General features: G+C 40.9%; 1 protein-coding gene across 13 annotated transcripts in view; it reads left to right on the plus strand.

Moving 5' to 3' along the window:
- Nucleotides 1-15549, plus strand: part of LOC110527673 (matrilin-4) — a 113674-nt gene extending 98125 nt beyond the window's left edge. For all 13 annotated transcript variants that reach the window (XM_090240652.1, XM_090240649.1, XM_090240650.1 and 10 more), the window contains 5 exons: nucleotides 8511-8633; nucleotides 9760-10164; nucleotides 10450-10602; nucleotides 10927-11029; nucleotides 14400-15549. In XM_090240652.1, coding sequence (XP_090096778.1) covers nucleotides 8511-8633; nucleotides 9760-10164; nucleotides 10450-10602; nucleotides 10927-11029; nucleotides 14400-14460 — 845 coding nt within the window. In that variant the 3' untranslated portion in view covers nucleotides 14461-15549. The remainder of the gene's footprint in view (nucleotides 1-8510; nucleotides 8634-9759; nucleotides 10165-10449; nucleotides 10603-10926; nucleotides 11030-14399) is intronic.
- Nucleotides 15550-22413: the final 6864 nt, after the last annotated feature.

Raw genomic sequence — 22413 nt, forward strand, 5'->3', positions numbered from 1 at the left:
CTTCTGCGGAGTGGCAGAGTTCTTGTAGTGTAACTCCCTTGTTGACTGTCTTCCTCCATGTGGTTCTGTCCAATACATTGTCCTCCTAATTAGTGGTGTTTATAGGGCACTTTTTCAGGTTGGTACTTGTAGCGTTTCTTCTGTCCACCAAATTGCTTTGCGGTTAGCTGGGAGTACAGGACCTATACTAGTGAGCTGGTGATGGTAGTGGTGATGCTTTAAAAAAACACGAGTCAATACTTCACGTCATTTTGAATATTGAATAGCTTCCTGTGTGTTTCTGTTAGAGACTTATCGTTTCTTTCGGTGGCTGCAGCTCAATACCCATTTTCCATCGATATAAAGCTTGTGCCCATTCCATAACATGGAGCTTGTGAAAGCTGTGTTTTTCTACACATGAGAGGATCTGAACAAGACAATCATCACGAAATTGTCTGGTAAACCCGAACCGTTTGAGCTAGCAACTCATCACCCCATGTCGTTGTTTGTTTTGCTCTACAACATCCACAAGCTTTACGGCAGTTGTCTGAACTTTCTGATGCCTACGACCTAATTTCGGAAACTGACTGTCCAGACAGAAATGTTTGAGCAACAACAACATCGACAGGTAGGACTCTCAGGAACAATTAGCACTCACTTGTTTTGCTCTACGACGCACACAACCTTCAGGGGAGTCGTCATTCGGTAACCCAGTACCGGACCATATAAATGGCACAATGTGAATAAGGTGTAAGAAGTTCCATAGCCAAAGTGGGTAAATTTGGGTCTAAAAAATATATATATAAAACATCCTGAGTTGCTTATACTGTATATATATCTCCTAGACATAAGACAGACACTTCAAAACATTATTCCTCATTGTTATTATATTTACTGTCTGTTTTATAAATGTGTTATTCACACCCTCAAACCATCACGGTCACCTAATAATCCCCAGTTTACAATTGGCTCATTCATCCCCCTCCTCTCCCCTGTAACTATTCCCCAGGTCGTTGCTGCAAATGAGAACGTGTTCTCAGTCAACTTACCTGGTAAAATAACGGATAAATAAAATAAAAAAATAAAAATAAAAAAATAAAATAAAAAAAGATTTGTATGGGCTATGACAGTAAAGGCCTTTTTTTTCTTTAAAAAAAAAAATATACCTACAGGGGTCCTAAAATTTCAAATCAAATAGCTAAATGATCCATCATATGACCATCTTAAAACAATTCCATATGTTAGCTTAGTAGATATTGCGAACCAAGGGCTTAGACTTACATACATGTTGAATGTAGGGGGCAGTATTTTGATGTTTGGATGAAAAACGTACCCAAATGAAACTGCCTATTTCTCAGGCCCAGAATCTAGAATATGCATATAATTGTCAGATTAGGATAGAAAACACCCTAAAGTTTCCAAAACTGTCAAAATATTGTCTGTGAGTATAACAGAACTGATATTGCAGGCGCAAACCTGACGAAAATCCAACCCGGAAATGCTGTTTTTCCTGAAAGCTCTCTGTTCCATTGCCTGCCTTCGCTCCATTTAAAGGGATATCAACCAGATTCATTTCCTATGGCTTCCACATGGTGTGAACAGTCTTTAGACATAGTTTCAGGCTTTTATTTTGAAAAATGAGCGAGAAAGTTCACATCGTGTCATTGGATGGCTGGGTGCCAGCAGCATTTTGCATGTGCAACATCTTGGAGCAGACATTTTCTCTCTCTCTCCTATTGAAGAAGCTACAGTCCGGTTGAAATATTATCGGTTATATATTGTAAAAACAACCTGAGGATTGATTATAAAAAACGTTTGACATGTTTCTACGAACTTTACGGATACTATTTGGAATTTTCGTCTGCACGGTCGTGACCGCTCGAACCTGTGGATTGCTGAGCATAACACGCCAACCAAATGGAGGCATTTTGGATATAAAATAATCTTTATGGAACAAAAGGAACATTTATTGGGTAACTGGGAGTCTCGTGAGTGCAAACATCCGAAGATGGCTGCTTAGCTGTTTGTAATGTTTTGTCTGCTGAGAGAGATGTCCTTACATAACCGCTTGGTATGCTTTCACCAAAAAGCTTTTTTGAAATCTGACACAACAGGTGGATTAACAACAAGCTAAGCTGTGTTTTGCTATATTGCACATGTGATTTCATGAAAATGTAATATTTTTAGTAATTTAATTTGAATTTGGCGCTCTGCAATTCAGCGGATGTTGACGAAAATGATCCCGCTATAACGGGATGGGTGCATCAAGAAGTGTTAATGTTTGCCTCCTTGTCGTGGAAATTTCCTGTGTTACCAAATCATGAGAGCAAACCACACACAAGTCAGAGTTATCATAAAGTCCATCTTTAATTCTATGAGCTTCACCATAGCCCTGTGACTCTCAGATCAATTCAGTGTCTATAAATGAATTCTCTGAGAGTGCTTACATATTGGCAACTGAGATCCTTTATAGCAAAGACACACATAGCCAGACAGCATTGGCTATAAATTATCTTTCAGTTTGGTCTCCTAAACTAAGTTCTTATCTCGTTCTTGGTACCACTTAGAACCAAAAACATTACCCCATCCAATGGCATACAGTGGGGCAAAAAAGTATTTAGTCAGCCACCAATTGTGCAAGTTCTCGCACTTAAAAAGATGAGAAAGGCCTGTAATTTTCATCATAGGTACACTTCAACTATGACAGACAAAATTAGAAAAAGAAATCCAGAAAATCACATTGTAGGATTTTTAATTAATTTATTTGCAAATGATGGTGGAAAATAAGTATTTGGTCACCTACAAACAAGCAAGATTTCTGACTCTCACAGACCTGTAACTTCTTCTTTAAGAGGTTCCTCTGTCCTCCACTCGTTACCTGTATTAACCTGTTGCGACGAGCAATCCCGTATCCGGGAGCATAATTATAGCCTCAAGCTCATTACCATTATGCAACGTTAACTATTCATGAAAATCGCAAATGAAATGAAGTAAATATATTGGCTCACAAGCTTAGCCTTTTGTTAACAACACTGTCATCTCAGATTTTCAAAAAATGCTTTTCAACCATAGCTACACAAGCATTTGTGTAAGAGTATTGATAGCTAGCATAGCATTAAGCCTAGCATTCAGCAGGCAACATTTTCACAAAAACAAGAAAAGCATTCAAATAAAATAATTTACCTTTGAAGAACTTCGGATGTTTTCAATGAGGAGACTCTCAGTTAGATAGCAAATGTTCAGTTTTTCCAAAAATATTATTTGTGTAGGAGAAATCGCTCCATTTTGTTCATCATGTTTGGCTGAGAAAAAAAACAGAAAATTCAGTCATTACAACGCAAACTTTTTCCAAATTAACTCCATAATATCGACAGAAACATGGCAAATGTTGTTTAGAATCAATCCTCAAGGTGTTTTTCACATATCTATTTGATGATAAGTCACTCGTGGCAGTTTGGTTTCTCCTCTGTTCAAAATGGAAAAATGCGCGCACCTGGAAATTACGCAATAGTTTCGACGGAGGACCCCGAGCGGACACCTGGTAAATGTAGTGTCTTATGGTCAATTTTCCAATGATATGCCTACATATACGTCACAATGCTGCAAACACCTTGGGGAAACGACAGAAAGTGTAGGCTCTCTCCTTGCGCATTCACAGCCATATAAGGAGACATTGGAACACAGCGCCTCAAAAATCTGGCTCACTTCCTGTATGAAATTTCATCTTGGTTTCGCCTGTAGCATTAGTTCTGTGGCACTCACAGACAATATCTTTGCAGTTTTGGAAATGTCAGAGTGTTTTCTTTCCAAAGCTGTCAATTATATGCATAGTCGAGCATCTTTTCGTGACAAAATATCTTTTTTATTTTTTATTTTATCTTTATTTAACCAGGCAAGTCAGTTAAGAACAAATTCTTATTTTCAATGACGGCCTGGGAACAGAACTGCCCCCTGTTCAGGGGCAGAACGACAGATTTGTACCTTGTCAGCTCGGGGGTTTGAACTCACAACCTTCCGGTTACTAGTCCAACGCTCTAACCACTAGGCTACCCTGCCACCCCCGCATCTTGTTTGAAACAGGAACGTTTTTCATCCAAAAATGAAATACTGCCCCCAGATGTTCAAGAGGTTAATGGCACCTGTTTGAACTTGTTATCAGTATAAAAGACACCTGTCCACAACCTCAAACAGTCACACTCCAAACTCCACTATGGCCAAGACCAAAGAGCTGTCTAAGGACACCAGAAACAAAATTGTAGACCTGCACCAGGCTGGGAAGTCTGAATCTGCAATAGGTAAGCAGCTTGGTTTGAAGAAATCAACTGTGGGTGCAATTATTAGGAAATGGAAGACATACAAGACCACTGATAATCTCCCTCGATCTGGGGCTCCACGCAAGATCTCACCCCGTGGGGTCAAAATGATCACAAGAATGGTGATCAAAAATCCAAGAACCACACAGGGGGACCTAGTGAATTACCTGCAGAGAGCTGGGACCAAAGTAACAAAGCCTACCATCAGTAACACACTACGCCGCCGAAGACTCAAATCCTGCAGTGCCAGACGTGTCCCCCTGCTTAAGCCAGTACATGTCCAGGCCCGTCTGAAGTTTGCTAGAGAGCATTTGGATGATCCAGAAGAAGATTGGGAGAATGTCATATGGTCAGATGAAACCAAAATATAACTTTTTGGTAAAAACTCAACTCGTCGTGTTTGGAGGACAAAGAATGCTGAGTTGCATCCAAAGAACACCATGCCTACTGTGAAGCATGGGGGTGGAAACATCATGCTTTGGGGCTGTTTTTCTGCAAAGGGACCAGGACGACTTATCCGTGTAAAGGAAAGAATGAATGGGGCCACGTATCGAGAGATTTCGAGTGAAAACCTCCTTCCATCAGCAAGGGCATTGAAGATGAAACGTGGCTGGGGTTTTCAGCATGAAAATGATCCCAAACACACCGCCCGGGCAACGAAGGAGTGGCTTCGTAAGAAGCATTTCAAGATCCTGGAGTGGCCTAGCCAGTCTCCAGATCTCAACCCCATAGAAAATCTTTGGAGGGAGTTGAAAGTCTGTGTTGCCCAGCAACAGCCCCAAAACATCACTGCTCTAGAGGAGATCTGCATGGAGGAATGGGCCAAAATACCAGCAACAGTGTGTGAAAACCTTGTGAAGACTTACAGAAAACATTTGACCTCTGTCATTGCCAACAAAGGGTATATAACAAAGTATTGAGATAAACTTTTGTTATTGACCAAATACTTATTTTCCACCATAATTTGCAAATAAATGCATTAAAAATCCTACAATATGATTTTCTGGATTTTTTTCTCTAATTTTGTCTGTAATAGTTGAAGTGTACCTATGATGAAAATTACAGGCCTCTCTCATCTTTTTAAGTGGGAGAACTTGCACAATTGGTGGCTGACTAAATACTTTTTTGCCCCACTGTATATCAAATACACCCCCTCCTGGACAAGTTCAGAAAAGACATTGAGCCTCTTAGGTCAAAAATCAAGATAAGGGCAACCTCAGAGGGGACATGTAATAGTTACAGACACATTCCCATAAGAAGACAGGCCTGACCTCTCCCCTCTCTGGGGCCCAAGTGACTAAGCCCTAGCAGAGAAGGGATAACTGCAAACTGCCAACAGTATTATCCAAAAGAAGACATTCTAATGACAAATATCTCACATAAGCATTATTATATAAATAGACATCTTATTTATCAATGTTACCTAACTAATTCTGATTCTGCTACCACACTCCTTCAGGACACAGGTGTTGGTGCACCTGTCTTCCCATCTGATCTTCATGATTTTGCAGAGGAATCTTTGGTGGTGCTTACTGTATGTGGTTTTGGTTTCCCCATACATTAGGGTTGGAAGAACTACAGCTTTGTAGATGAGGACTTACTTATTAAGTTGTGACCTGAATATCACCATAGTCAAACACTAATTTCCCCAGTCTGGCAAATGCTCCACTGCTAATTTAGCTTTAGAGGAGAGAAAGCTTCCACGGTTGTCACACCCTGACCATAGTTTGCTTTGTATGTTTCTATGTTTTGTTTGGTCAGGGTGTGATCTGAGTGGGCATTCTATGTTACATGTCTAGTTTGTCTATTTCTATGTTTGGCCTGATATGGTTCTCAATCAGAGGCAGGTGTTAGTCATTGTCTCTGATTGGGAACCATATTTAGGTAGCCTGTTTGGTGTTGGGTTTTGTGGGTGATTGTTCCTGTCTCTGTGTTTGCACCAGATAGGGCTGTTTAAAAAAAAAAAAAAAAAAAAAAAAATATATATATATATATATTTTTTTTTAATTATATACATTTCTTGTTTTGTTAGTATATTCATGTATAGTTCCTTTATTAAAGAACCATGAATAATAGCCACGCTGCGTTTTGGTCCGCCTCTCCTTCGACTCAAGAAAACCGCTACAACGGTATTGAAAGTGATCCACATTTACGGGGGTGATATAGTCAATATATATTGTTGTGGCCTGTGTTGTCTGGTATTGCCAACACGTATTGTTTTGGGCGGTGTTGTCTTATCAGGTCGGGCTTGGTGTCTTTTTTGTGTTTAGTGCCAGACCTAGGACTGTGTACGTCTTTGCGAAGGCATCCAGGATCCCCAGTATGTGTTCTTCCAAGTGGGCAGATATGGCATTGTCATGTGCATACCGGAGCTCCATGATGAAAACCTATTTGCTGTTTGTCTTGAATTTGTTTAGGTTTGGACTCCTTGAAACAGATTCGAGCTGTAAGGTGAATGATGGCAGCAATGAAGAATGGGTGGGGACAATGATCCAGTTTCACCCCAGGTTTCAATTTTAAGGATTACATTTTAGCACCACTGTTACTGATCACAGTACCCTGGTGAGTTTGTCAGCCAAAGGGCATCATAGTTCATAGATTCAAATACTTTTGTAAGGTCATAAAGGCCATGTAAATTGTTTGCTTTTGCTCCTTGCGTGTCTGTGCCTCTGGTTGTACGAAAGCCGCAATGTGATTCTGGGAGGAGTAGGAGTCTTTGTCATTGATTCATCATTCAGCAGCTTATGTCCATCTTTTAAGCGGAATGGGTTTAGGCTACAGTAACTGGGTTTGTATAATGCCTTGGTGGCATGGAAGAAGCCTCTGGTATCGACAGGGTCCACCAGATGTAGGATCTCCAGTGCCTTTCCTGTGTTTGAGTCCCTCACTCAAGGTTGGACATTTACCTTCGCTCTGCGGTGAGTCTCTCTTTTAGCTTAAAAGCTTATGTCATTCTGTCAAGCGCAAACGTTTATTGGTTTTGTGTCGCTGGGTTATACAAGTTTGGTCATGTTATCAAATCAGTCCTTGTGCTTTTTGATCTCATAGACAATGGTATTCTTGAAGGTGTTGAGCATGGTGGACTTGAGCATGCTCCAGTATGTTTCGATATCCTCAGGTTATTCTTTGGGGAATTCAGCACCAAGAGGTGCATCCTGAGGTGCAGTTTGCTGGTATCTCTCAGACGTCTTGGCCGTCTTAGCCCTAGTTTTCACCCTTTTTATTTATTAGTCTACTGGACATAATGGAGCGGATCAAGGGATCTGTCCTTTCCAAAAGTTGCTGGGACTCGTCATCGCTCTTGGGATGTTCACAACACAACAATCCTTACCTCAGACAATGACAGCCAATGATATGCCATTGTGTGGATGCATCCAGGATGTTTTGAATTTGTTTTTCTGATTGAAGATGACAAGGTCATATTCTACAAATTTGGTTAGGAGAATAACTCCATTTGAGTTGGTATTGCTGACACCTTCCTCCTTATCATGCCTCTTCAAATGTGGTCCTGGCCGACCCTGGCAAAACAATCCCCAAGAAGTATGATCTTCCTTAGGAATACTTGAGAGTCCAAGTTGGTATAGAACGTCTCAAACAATAGAAGAATCCTGGGCACGAAACCACAACCTTCCCTTCAAGCTGTAATCAGTGTATCTGTTTGTATGATACAATGATAGACCTGCGTGCATGACTGTAAGCAGATCTGTATCGCCACCCCATGCACCTTCACCTGTGAATACAACACTTCAAACTCAAGTTAGTGAGGCCATCAGGCCAAACAGTAGAATACATAGGGACAGATGTATACAACAGCATATTTGAGTGAGAGATTTGTGGTGAACATTGCAAACTCAACAAATCTACATACTATCCTGTACTTATCAAGCTTAAAATACATATTTTCTGTCCTTATTACTTGCACAAAACAGGATTTTGTTTAGTTTTGATCAGACCTGAGTTCAAATAATGTTTTCTTTGTAATATTTTTAGCACTTGATTGTGCCTGTCAGGAGTGCCAGTTTGCACGTTTGGGATTGGTCATTGGTTGAAGTGCTCCAAGCAAGCTCAATCAAAAGCAACTAAAGTATTCCTAACAATACAAATTCTATTTGAACCCATCGCATTCCATTGATCTTGGACATAACCTATGACACTACACACTTCTCATCCATTGCCCCTCAGTTTGTCAGTCTCTCCATGTGTGTTTGTCTTCCACAGATCTTGACCTGTGTAACACAGTGGTGCATGGCTGTGAGCACCAGTGTGTCAGCACACCAGGATCCTACTACTGCATCTGTCCTGAGGCACAGCTACTGGCGGAGGATGGCAAAGGCTGCAGAAGTAAGTATACCTCACACACCCAATGAATACAATAATGAATATCCTCTAATACCCTCTACAACTCCTGTGGTTCACCAGGATGCAATGGCTCTATACAACTACTACCATTCAGTTGTCCCTCTGTAGTATCTAGAAAATCATATCTAATATCTAATGTGCTCTAGGACTGGAATTGCATAACCTACAAATATAATATAAATATAACCTCTTCCAAAATAAAATATTTAGCCATGCAAGTAATTGAGAAAGTTTTACAGTAAGGACCTGTTAAAATGCATAATAACTGCACATTCCACAGTGTATTATTTTTGTTCGGTAGGTTACAGGTACATTATCCATTACCCATAGGCTACCACTCAAAAGTTTGTAATAATAAATTCAGTATAAACAGGAAAATAAAAAAGGTGGCCTCTACCCCCAACCTTTCATCTCGTTCTCCCAACCCCGCCCAGCCAACATGTCACCATCCCAGATAATGTATTTATAAATCCCATCATTGGGTGGTCGGTAGTTGGGTTTCCCAAGGGACTCCATAGTCCAGAATAGCTGACCTAAATTGTAAATACAGAAAAAATGATTTGATTTGTAATGTTTGGAATGTTCTCAAACATTGCTGTCCATGATATCAGCAAGGGTACGGATTCCACATTTGGACTATTTGGGGGATGCAAAATACTGCTCTCCAGACCACAAAGCATTGTCAAATAGCGGAGCATAGCATTTAATTTTGCACCAATAGAAATTGTGTTAGCACTAATAGGACCAAAGCGTAGTTTACATTGTTAAAGGGATATATCAGTGACGAACATCTCTTCCATGTCTCTCTATACTCAGCAAGGGGGCAGAAGAATCATCTCTAAACCAAATTAGGATTGGGCAAAATGCTGCTTGGAAATACAATTTAAAGTTTGGTATGAATAGTCCTCCTACGTCTTTCCCTCTTTGTAAGTTAATTTTTATAGGGAAAAATATAAAAAAGCCCTTCATCAAGAGAACACTGCCAAATGAGCTGTTTCTGATGAATCCCACAGTGTTTTATGAAAGACCAACAATCCATGCATGGTAAATGCAACAAGGGCATGTTACTGTATGAAAAGTGCCCTGATTCGCCCCTTGTCCCACCCAGCCTGCAGATCAGCCAACATTGACCTGGTCCTCCTCATCGACGGCTCCAAGAGTGTGCGTCCCCAGAACTTTAAGCTGGTAAAGCAGTTTGTAAACCAGGTGGTAGACTCCCTGGACGTGTCGGCGCACGGGACACGAGTGGGCCTAGTGCAGTACTCCAGTCGCGTGCGAACCGAGTTCTCCCTCAACATGTACCAGACGGCGGTTGACATCAAGAAGGCGGTGATGAATGTGGAGTACATGGAGAAGGGCACCATGACGGGCCTGGCTCTCAAGCATATGGTAGAGAACAGCTTCTCAGAGGCCGAGGGTGCCCGCAAGAATGTCCCTCGTGTGGGCCTGGTCTTCACTGACGGCCGCTCTCAAGACGACATCACCGAGTGGGCCAAGAAAGCCAAAGAAGCAGGTACTGTAGATGACACACGGGCTGTAATTTATTTGCCTAATGTATTATAAAGCTTCTGCAGTAATGTTTCCATAAGACCAAGAACATTAAGATTTGAATATCTTTCTATGAGAGCTCATGTAACATGGTTATGAAATATGAAAGCCTACTACTTAAAGACAACAAATATATCCAAATCGACTGCCATTCACTACTTTTGTGTGGCTAGATGTTTCAACAAAACAGTGCTTGCAATCAAATACAATTCAGGACTTCAGTGAGATACTGCGTTTTCCTGTGTGCCAGGTATCACTATGTATGCTGTTGGCGTTGGGAAGGCCGTGGAGGATGAGCTGCGCGAGATTGCCTCGGAGCCACACGACAAGCACTTCTTTTATACCACTGACTTCACTTTCATCAACCAGATAGCAGAGAACCTCAAGCTCAACATCTGTGCAGGTATTCTATTCTATGATCAAAGCAAATCACAACATAATCAGAACTTGTTATTTTAGAGCACCATCAAGTCAGGCAAAGATTAATAGAGAAGATGAGGTTAAATACTTTTTACACAATAGACACCTCCTTACATTTCTTAATTTGGAGAGAAAGTTACTTTTTCAGAATGTGTATGTGATCCCCTGTGGCTCAGTTGGTTGAGCATGGCGCTTGCAACACCAGGGTTGTGGGTTTGATTCCCATTGGGTACCAGGAAGGGGGGAGAAATGCATGAGTTTCTCTGGATAGGAGTGTCTGCTAAATTATGTAAATGTGTGTTTTCAGAGGAGAGCCAGGGAGAGATTGAGGTAAAAAACCCATGTTCCTGTGAGAGTCTGGTTGAGTTCCAGCAAGCCACAATGACCACGCTGGAGCAGCTGACAACAAAACATATCCTTTTATATACAGTTCCTGTTCATTTAACGTGAACTTTGTATCAAATCAAATGTATTTATATAGCCCTTCGTACATCAGCTGATATCTCAAAGTGCTGTACAGAAACCTAGCCTAAAATCCCAAACGGCAAGTAATGCAGGTGTAGAAGCACGGTGGCTAGGAAAAACTCCCTAGAAAGGCCAAAACCTAGGAAGAAACCTAGAGGAACCAGGCTATGAGGGGTGGCCAGTCCTCTTCTGGCTCTGCCGGGTGGAGATTATAACAGAACATGGCCAAGATGTTCAAATGTTCATAAATGACCAGCATGGTCAAATAATAATAATCACAGTAGTTGTCGAGGGTGCAGTAAGTCAACACCTCAGGAGTAAATGTCAGTTGGCTTTTCATAGCCAATCATTAAGAGTATCTCTACCACTCCTGCTGTCTCTAGAGAGTTGAAAACAGCATGTCTGGGACAGGTAGCACGTCCGGTGACCAGGTCAGGATTCCATAGCCTCAGGCAGAACAGTATATAAGCATAACTTATATACACACTCGTAGCTGAGACAAAGCTAACACACACCCAAATATTGTTAATTTATACTAGTCAGGGTGCCTGTTCCTCTAGTCTTTATTATATTTTGCACTTGCCACAATCTTTTTTTAAATTTGTTTTTGTCTCCACAAAGCCAGAAAATTGGCCTGAAAATAAAATCAACCAGTGTTTGCTGTCTCTGGTTAAATGATTATTTAGCTCTCTGGACAATATTAAAAATGATTGGACATCAAAGGGCACAATGAATACTCAAAACAGTCATCAACATATACATTAATGTCCAGTTTCCTGGACCCAGATTAAGCTTAATACTGGACTAAAATGTTTTTCAATGGAGATTCTTCGTTAAGCATGCTTTTTATTCCAGGACTAGGCTTAAACTGTGTCGGAATCCAGCCAAAAATGAAAAGAGATTTGTTTAAACTCATATGTATATATTTGTGTTGGATTCTTATCACTTTCATAAAAGGTAACATTCATGAAAAAACATGTATCAGTTCTGAGTCAGTAAAGCATGATCATGTCTGTTCTGGTCTACATGGTAAACTATCACTTAACTTAAGCGTAACATACCTAATATATTCATCACTGTGTAAAGTGGATCACTGTTTACTCAAAGACTCTAGAAACAGATTAGTCCAAAGAGGGAACACTATCTGAAAGGACAACGTTTCAAAGACCAATTGTTTTTTTCCTTGTAAATGCTTAGGGATTAGAGGTGATGAGGAGTTAATGGCACTTCTGTTGCAGTGGAATTTCACGTCAGTCTCCATCATGCCATTGCACATAAGTATCTTTTGATTGACTGTGCACATGGCTACTTTTCATAGGGAGGACATATTTTTTTGTGCAGCGCCCATTATAACATTTGTGCTAGTAGATTAGATTTACTGATGGCTATTGATCCAGATATTTCAGATACTACCTTATTTTGTCCTAACATTTTACAGTTTTGTGATAACAATTACTATAACAAAATACTTTATGTAGTTTATATAAATGTTTTTTTAGGCCATAAAGTTGTTAGTGCCTTCGGAAAGAATTCAGACCCCTTGACTTTTCCACATTTTGTTACGTTACAGCTTTATTTTAAAATAGATTACATTTTTCTAAATCATCTACACACAATAACCCATAATGACAAAGCGAAAACAGGTTTTTAGAAAAATATTCAGACCCTTTGCTCTGAGACTCAAAATTGAGCTCAAGTGCATCCTGCTCCACCCTCGAGATGTTTCCACAACTTGATTGGACATGATTTTTAAAGGCACACACCTGTCTATACAAGGTCCCACAGTTGACATTGTATGTCAGAGCAAAAATCAAGCCATGAGGTTGAAGTAATTGTCCATAGAGATGTGAGACAGTATTGTGTCCAGGCACAGATCTGGGGAAGGGTACCAAAACATTTCTGCAGCTTTGAATGTCCCCAAAAACACTGTGGCCTCCATCGATCTTAAATGGAAGAAGTTTGGAACGACTACCACAAGACTCTTCCTAGAGTTGGTCGCATGGCAAAACTGAACAATCGGGAGAGAAGGGTCTTGATCAGGGAGGTGACCAAGAACCCGATGGTCACTCTGACAGATCTCTAGAGTTCCTCTGTGGAGATGGAAGAACCTTCGAGAAGGACAACCATCTCTGCAGCACTCCACCAATCAGGCCTTTATGGTAGAGCGAACAGGCGAAATCCACTCCTCAATAAAAGGTACATGACAGCCCCCTTGGAGTTTTCCAAAAAGCACCTAAAGACTCTTAGACCACGAGAAATAAGATTCTCTGGTCTGATGAAACCAAGATTGAACTCTTTGGCCTGAATGCCAAGCGTCACGTCTGGAGGAAACTTGGCACCATCTCTACGGTGAAGCATGGTGGTGGCAGCATGATGCTGTGGGGATATTTTTCAGGGACTGGGAGACTAGTCAGGATTGAGGCAAAGATGAACAGAGAAAAGTACAGAGTGATCCTTAATGAAAACCTGCTCCAGAGCACTCGGGGTCTCAGACAAGTGGGCAAAGGTTCCCTTTCCAACAGGACAACTACCCTAAGTACACAGCCAAGACAACATGGGAGTGGCTTCGGGGTAAGTCTCTGAATGTCCTTGGGCGGCCCAGCCAGAGCCCGGACTTGAACCCGATCTAACATCTCTGGAGAGACCTGAAAATAGCTGTGCAGCAACGATCCCCATCCAACCTGACAGAGCTGAGAGGATCTGCAGAGGAGACTGGGAGAAACTCCCCAAATACAGGTGTCAAGCTTGTAGCGTCATACTCAAGAAGACTCGAGGCTGTAAGCACTGCCAAAGGCGCTTCAACAAAGTACTGAGTAAAGGGTCTGAATACTTATGTATATGTGATATTTCAGAATTGTTATTATTTATAAATTAGCAAAAATGTATAAACTGTTTTTGCTTTGTCATTATGGGGTATTATGTGTAGATTGAGTCGAAAAATCAACAATTTAATCAATTTTAGAATAAAGTTTTAACCTAACAAAATGTGGAAAAAGTCAAGTGGTCTGAATACTTTCCAAAGGCACTGTACCTTAAGTACTTAATATATATGCATTTAAGTGATATACTGTTGGCCCAAATATGTCAGTGTCTGTAACTCAAGTTTTTGCACAGATCTTCCCATCAACATCAATGCATGATTTAAGTCCAAGTTTAGTGCACACATTTCAAATTAGGATTCGGACCAAAATTAATCCCATAAAAAAAGCCATATGATTCTTCTACTACAACATCATTAAACTCAGCTCAACTTCATTCGTTCAGCCCATTTGACCATAAAATGGAATGATGTGTTTATTTCCTTAACTCTTTTCTACTGGCGGGGATGACTGCTCGATTGGAGGACTTGGAGAACCAGCTGCTGTCACGGAAATGAGGGGTGTCAACCATGTAACCCAACAAGGATGTGGAGATTCATTGAGTATAGAGGACTCTTCCTGTCAAGAATGTAACAGGAAAAACAAGTCCTGTCAATGTTGAATATCCATGATGTAAATTACCCAAAACAATATTTCATGTAGAGTATCTCGTATCAGAGCATGAATGCACTGGACTTAAGTCATGTCAAACACATCAATAGGAACAGTTGGCACACTACTTACTGTAGACATAAGCACAGGCAACTAGAAAGTACAGCCATTGTTTATAACTTAAACACAGTATTTTTCCATTGACACACCAGATACCAGTTTCTTTGTGCCCTATTTATACTTGATCTGTTTTATATGGTTTGTTAAATGTGATGTATTTATAGCCATTTTTTTATACCGGCAGTAGATATCTGAGAAAAAAGAAATTAAGAAGTGTTACTATTACCAGTCCTTATGATCTAGCCTAGGTCAATTCAAAGCACCAATCAGTGATTCGTAGAAAGTAATATAATGCAATATTTGTAGAGGAATGAACAATAGCAGCATCAAAAAGAGTACAAATAATGGTTCCTGGATTTACAAAAGTGAAACCAAGCATCACCCAATTACCCAGATCAAACCAAAACATGACTGTCTAGAGGATGAGATCAAGTACTGTATTAACTTGGTCACATTAATTGTCTTACTGGGGAACTATGTATGAAATTGAATTAGGTAATGACTTTACTGATATATTATGTGAAATCAAAATACCACCAAAAACAAAGCGAAGTTTATGCCCCACCTTTTGCTATGGTTTAATTTTAAATCGATTGAGCTTTTTACAGTTCAATTAATTATCCCTCTCTGTTATGCATTTTACTGCATTTTTGAGGGACAGAGAGAATGTCACTGAGATATGTAACTGAACAAGAGGGCCTTTTAAGTTTCTTGTTATTCTTTGTTTAGTCTTGTATTAAACGACCACGTGATGGAAAGATTTATACCCCTATATTTGGTTACCTGTAGTTTTTGTATATTTCTAATAACCTTTTTTTGTTATGTTCAAAGCCTCTCTGTATTCTGGCACAGACGGCAATAAAGACAAAATTGTTCGCTGTGTTGTTTCTTCATAACTCTATAAACAGAATCGTAGGATCATTGCAACCTGAGAGCAGTTACCCTGTAATTGGTCAGAGATGTGTTATGGTGTGTACCCCCAAGGGACTAAATTTACGAGTGATGTGTAATTGGATTTTTCTTCATTATCGTTTTCAAACAGAGACATACTTTATGATGATGAACTTCAGTTCCTATCTCCATAGAGGGTCTAATAAGTCCCTGGGATACCTTGTGTTCTTTTCACAACAAGTGTTCCACCATGGATGACCTTTGTAAGTACCTTCTAATTAAGGCTAATGGGGGTGAGCTCCTCTTTCCATTGCCGTGTTTGTTGACTTCCAGCCAAGACTCTGGAGAATGTGAAATGCCAGATGATCCCCCAAGCCTTGGTGAAGAAATTTGAATTGTCCCAAAAGGTAGCCTGGCCTTCGACTCTCACAAGAAGCTTTGGAAAAACATAACTAAATGCTTTTCAACAACAAATTGCCTCTAAAGTTTTCAGACTGATGTAACATTGTCAAGTGAGCGCAGGAAACAGAGGAGCTCAGACAAGGATGTTTTGGAACACAGCATAGTAGCAACCTACCGGGCACACACTGGTTGAATCGACGTTGTTTCAGCGTAATTTGTCAACGTATTGTGTCATGGAATCAATGTGGAAAATACATTGGTTTTGAAAAAAGTAATCAACCAGTGCTGTTTCCATCTCATTTCTACCAGCAGTGTAAATATTAAAATGAGGGTAAAACGTCTACTTAAAAACATTGACTTAACCTATTACATCAATGTAATTTCAAAATAATGATCAGATCTATGTACAGAATATATTGAAATTCTGTAGAAAATTCCATAAAGAAACAAAGAAAATCTTTTTCATCCTATATTCAATATACAGTTGAAGTCAGAAGTTTACATACACCATAGCCAAATACATTTAAATTCAGTTTCATCTAATCCTAGTAAACATTCTCTGTGTTAGGATCACCACTTAATTTTAAGAATGTGAAATATCAGAATAAAGGTAGCGAGAATAATTTATTTCAGCTTTTATTCCTTTCATCACATTCCCAGTGGGTCACAAGTTTACATACCCTCAATTAGTATTTGGTAGCATTGCCTTTAAATAGTTTAACTTGGGTCAAATGTTTCGGGTAGCCTTCCACAAGCTTCCCACAATAAGTTGGGTGAATTTTGGCCCATTCCGCCTGACAGAGCTGGTGTGTAGGCCTCCTTGCTCGCACACGTTTTTTAAATTTCAAATTTTCTATGGGATTGAGGTCAGGGCTTTGTGATGGCCACTCCAATACCTTGACTTTGTTGTCCTTAAGCCATTTTGCCACACCTTTGGAAGTATGCTTGGTGTCATTGTCCATTTGGAAGACCTATTTGCGACCAAGCTTTAACTTCCTGACTGATGTCTTGAGATGTTGCTTCAATATATCCACATAATTTCCCTTGCTCATGAAGTGCACCAGTCCCTCCTGCAGCAAAGCACCCTCACAACGTGATGCTGCCACCCCCGTGCATCACGGTTGGGATGGTGTTCTTCGGCTTGCAAGCCTCCCCTTTTCTCCTGCAAACATAACGATGGTCATTATGGCCAAACATTTACATTTTTGTTTCATCAGACCAGAGGACAAAAGTACCATCTTTGTCCCCATGTGCAGTTACAAACTGTAGTCTGGCTTTTTTATCACGGTTTTGGAGCAGTGGCTTCTTCCTTAGTGAGCCGCTTTTCAGGTTATGCCAATATAGGACTCGTTTTACTGTGGATATAGATACTTTGTACCTGTTTCCTCCAGCATCTTCACAAGGTCCTTTATTCTGGGATTGATTTGTACTTTTCGCACCAAAGTACATTCACCTCAGGGAGACAGAAGGCATCTCCTTCCTGACCGGTATAATTGCTGCGTGGTCCCATGGTGTTTATACTTGCGTAATATTGTTTGTACAGATGAACGTGGTACCTTCGAGCGTTTGGAAATTGCTCCCAAGGATGAACCAGACTTGTGGAGGTCTACAAAATTTTTCTGAGGTCTTGGCTGATTTCTTTTGATTTTCCCATGATGTCAAGTAAAGAGGCACTGAGTTTGAAGGTAGGCCTTGAAATACATCCACAACTACACCTCCAATTGACTCAAATGATGTCAGTTAGCCTATCAGAACCTTCTAAAGCCATGACATCATTTTCTGGAATTTTACAAGCTGTTTAAAGGCACAGTCAACTTAGTGTATGTAAACTTCTGACCCGGTGGGAATTGTTATACAGTGAATTATAAGTGAAATAATCTGTCTGTAAACAATTGTTGGAAAATATGACTTGTGTCATGCACAAAGTAGATGTAGACAAACTATAGTTTGTTAACAAGACATTTTTGGAGTGGTTGAAAAATGAGTTGTAATGACTCCAACCTAAGTGTATGTAAACTTCCGACTTCAACTGTATATACTTACTTGGTGGTTGAAATGATGTTGAATTTTGTATTTGATTAGACATATTTTATGTCTAACAAGTCTACCACCCAGGGGCCTCATTTATAATCGTTGCATACATTTTACACTAGTATCTGCTGCGCTGTTTCTGAAAAGACTGCACAAGCACAAAAATATTGATATTTATAAACTTGGCGCATGCCATATAGTTTCCTTAAAATGTTTCCTTAAAAACTGAACAAAACTATAAACACAGCATGTTGGTTCAATGTTTCATCAGCTGAAATAAAAGATCCCTCTCTCAAATATGTTCACAAATTTGTTTACATCCCTGTTAGTGAGCATTTATCCTTTGCCAAGATAATCCATCCACCTGATAATCCAAGATGGCGTAGCAGTCAGACGTATTTGTCCTTCGTCTTGTCGTGTCCCATGTATATATATATTTTAATATATTTTTCTTCGCATATCTTTTTATATTTTTCTAAATCCTTACTTCAAAATACTCTCCTGCAACCCGCCTCACCCAATGTGGTGAGGACCTGCTTTTTCTCTAAAGTATTTTTCTCTGCCTCTTTTACTGGAATCTCTCCAACATAAATTAGCCAGCTAACGGTCATCAGCTAACCCCTAGCTCGGAAAGCTCACGCGATTCAACCAGAGCACACCGGACCTATTTTTCTCTCCATATCCCCGGATTCCTATCGCAAGCTCTGAACCTTCTCACCTTCTGACCTTCGCAGCTAACGTCCCCTGAATGCTAGCTGTCTAGAGCACAATGGACTGTTGGCTTACGAGGCCCATCGAATCCATTCCGAAGCCACTAGCTAGCAGTCAGCTATCCTTTGCTAGTGGTCATCAGCTACCTTTATCCCGGACAACTCTCGCCAGTCTGTACAGCGCGACTCAAACCAGAGCTAGTCGGACTTATTCTTCTCCATATCTCCGGATTCCTACCGCAAGCTCTGAACCAATTTTTTTTAGTATTTTTTTTATTTTTTATTATGATAAAAAAAAATCCCCACCTGGAATTATAGCGGCTAACGACCCCTGAACGCACAGCCGCTAATCTGCGGCCTGCTAGCTATCTAAAGCACATTGGACTGCTGGTTTAAGGGGCCCTTCGGACATATTTCTTCGGCCACTATACATATTTTGCCAATTGGCCTGGTTTACCACACGGAGCCCTGCTGATCCGTCCGCTGATGTAACTTGCACGAGGGAGCCACAACAGACTTTCCTCCGTCAGGTCATCCCTCTAAGGCCTTTCTGTTAGCCTGCTAGCTCCGTCCCGCTAGCTGCCTGAAGCCATGCACTGGACTTGTATGATCACCCGGCTACGCATGCTTTTCCCTAACGTCACCATGCCGTGTCGATTGCTGTTCTGGTTTGTAACTATTGTTTTATTTCATTGTCGAGTCTCTAGCACTGCTCAACACTCCTCGGCTAACAATTTAGTTCTACCTCCCACACAGGCGGTGACATCACCTGGTTTAAATGCTATTTCTAGAGACAATATCTCTTTCATTATCACTATATGCACAGGTTTACCCCCACTGTATTCACATCCTACTATGCCTTGAATATATTCTACCGTGCCCACAAATCTGCTCCTTTTACTCTCTGTTCTGAACGTACTAGACATCCAGTTCTGTTAGCCTTTAGCCGTACCATTATCCAACTCCTCTGTTGCTCTGGTAATATATAGGTTAATCCAGGGCCTGCTGTGTCAACCTCCACTCCCATCCCGCAGGCTCTCTCATTTGTTGACTTCTGCAACCGTAAAAGCCTTGGTTTCATGCATGTTAACATTAGAAGCCTCCTCCCTAAATTTGTTTTATTCACTGCCCTAGCACACTCCACCAATAGTGTCTCAATCCTGGCTTAGGAAGACCACCAAAAACCTTGAAATTTCCATTCCTAACTATAACATTTTCCGACAAGATAGAACTGCCAAAGGGGGCGGTGTTGCAATTTACTGCAAAGATAACCTGCAGAGTTCTGTCTTACTATCCAGGTCTGTACCCAAACAATTTGAGCTTCTACTTCTAAAAATTAACCTAAAAACAACTCTCTCACCGTTGCCGCTTGCTATAGACCACCCTCTGCCCCCAGCTGTGCCCTCGACACCATATGTGATTTGATTGCCCCCCATCTGTCTTCTGAGCTTGTGCTGCTAGGTGACCTAAACTGGGACATGCTTATTAACACCCCAGCCATCCTACTATCTAAGCTTGATGCCCTCAATCTCACACAATTTATCAATGAACCTACCAGATTTAACCCCAAATCCGTAAACACGGGCACCCTCATAGATGTCATCCTAACTAACTCACCCTCCAAATACACCTCTGCTGTTTTCCTCCAAGATCTCAGCGATCACTGCCTCATTGCCTGCATCCGTAATGGGTCTGCGAGCAAACGGCCACCCCTCATCACTGTCAAACGCTCCCTAAAACACTTCTGCGAGCAGGCCTTTCTAATCGACTTGGCCGGGGTATCCTGGAATGACATTGACCTCATCCCGACAGTAGAGGATGCCTGGTTATTCTTTAAATGTGCCTTCCTCACCATCTTAAATAGGCATGCCCCATTCAAAAAATGTAGAACCAGGAATAGATATAGCCCTTGATTCACTCCAGACCTGCCTGCCCTTGACCAGCACAAAAACATCCTGTGACGTGCTGCATTAGCATTGAATAGCGCCCATGATATGCAACTTTTCAGGGAAGCTAAGAACCAATATACACAGGCAGTTAGGAAAGCTAAGGCTAGCTTTTTTAAAAAGAAATTTGCATCCTGCAGTACAAACTCAAAAAAGTTCTGGGACACTGTATAGTCCATGGAGAATAAGAGCACCTCCTCCCAGCTACCCACTGCTCTGAGGCTAGGAAACACTGTTACAACTGACAAATCCACAATAATTGAGAATTTCAATAAGCATTTCTCTACGGCTGGCCATGCTTTCCACCTAGCTACCCCTACCCAGCTACCCCTACCCGGGTCAACTGCCCGGCACCCTCCACAGCAACCCGCCCAAGCCCCCACCCTTTCTCCTTCACCCATATCCAGATAGCTGATGTTTTGAAAGAACTGCAAAATCTGGACCCCTACAAATTAGCCGGGCTAGACAATCTGGACCCTCTCTTTCTAAAATGATCTGCCGAAATTGTTGCAACCCCTATTACTAGCCTGTTCAACCTCTCTTTCGTATCGTCTGAGATTCCCAAAGATTGGAAAGCAGCCGCGGTCATCCCCCTCTTCAAAGTGGGAGACACTCTAGACCCAAACTGCTACAGACCTATATGTATCCTACCCTGCATCTCTAAGGTCTTCGAAGGCCAAGTTAACAAACAGATTACTGACCATTTTGAATCACATCGTACCTTCTCCACTATGCAATCTGGTTTCCAAGCTGGTCATGGGTGCACCTCAGCCACGCTCAAGGTCCTTAACGATATCATAACCAGTAATAAGTCATTACTGTGCAGCTGTATTCATCGACCTGGCCAAGGGTTTCGACTCTGTCAATCACCACATTCTTATTGGCAGACTCAACTGCCTTGGTTTCTCAAATGATTGCCTCGCCTGGTTCACCAACTACTTATCTGATAGAGTTCAGTGTGTCAAATTGGAGGGCCTGTTGTCCAGACCTCTGGCAGTCTCTATGGGGGTGCCACAGGGTTCAATTCTCGGGCCGACTCTCTTCTGTGTATACATCAATTATGTCGCTCTTGCTGCTGGTGATTCTCTGATCCACCTCTATGCAGACGACACCATTCTGTATACTTCTGGCCCTTCTTTGGACAATGTGTTAATCTTGAAGCTCGGGGGCAGAATTTTCACTTTTGGATAAATAGCGTGCCCAATTTCAACTTCCTGCTAATCATGCCAAGAATATAAGATATGCATATTATTAGTAGATTTGGATAGAAAACCCTCTGTTTTTAAAACTGTTTGAATCATGTCTGTGAGTATAACAGAACTTATGTAGCAGGCAAAACCCAGAGGACTAACTTTTCCTCTCTGGTCCCTGTATTGTCTTTGCCATGGGATATTTCATAGGAACCTATTTTCAGTTCCTACCGCTTCCACTGGATGTCGCCAGCCTTTGGAATTTGGTTGAGGTTATTCCTTTGTGCAATGAAGAAGTAAGCCAACTCGGAACTGGGGACACTTTTGTGAGTTGCGCAAGATGTGAAAAGCAACTCTGGTTTGTTTTCTTTCCTGTATTGAATACAGATTGCCCCATCTACAATTTGATCGATTATTAACGTTTAAAAATACCTAACGTTGTATTACAAAAGTACTTTGAAATATTTTGGCAAAGTTTATAGGCAACTTTTGAAATATTTTGTAGTGACGTTGCATTTTTGTAAGCAGTTTTTTTCTGGATCAAACGCGCTTTATGAATGGACATTTTG

This window comes from Oncorhynchus mykiss, chromosome 7 (assembly GCF_057628025.1).
Source record: "Oncorhynchus mykiss isolate SJ-2025 chromosome 7, ASM5762802v1, whole genome shotgun sequence".
Classification (NCBI taxonomy): domain Eukaryota; kingdom Metazoa; phylum Chordata; class Actinopteri; order Salmoniformes; family Salmonidae; genus Oncorhynchus; species Oncorhynchus mykiss.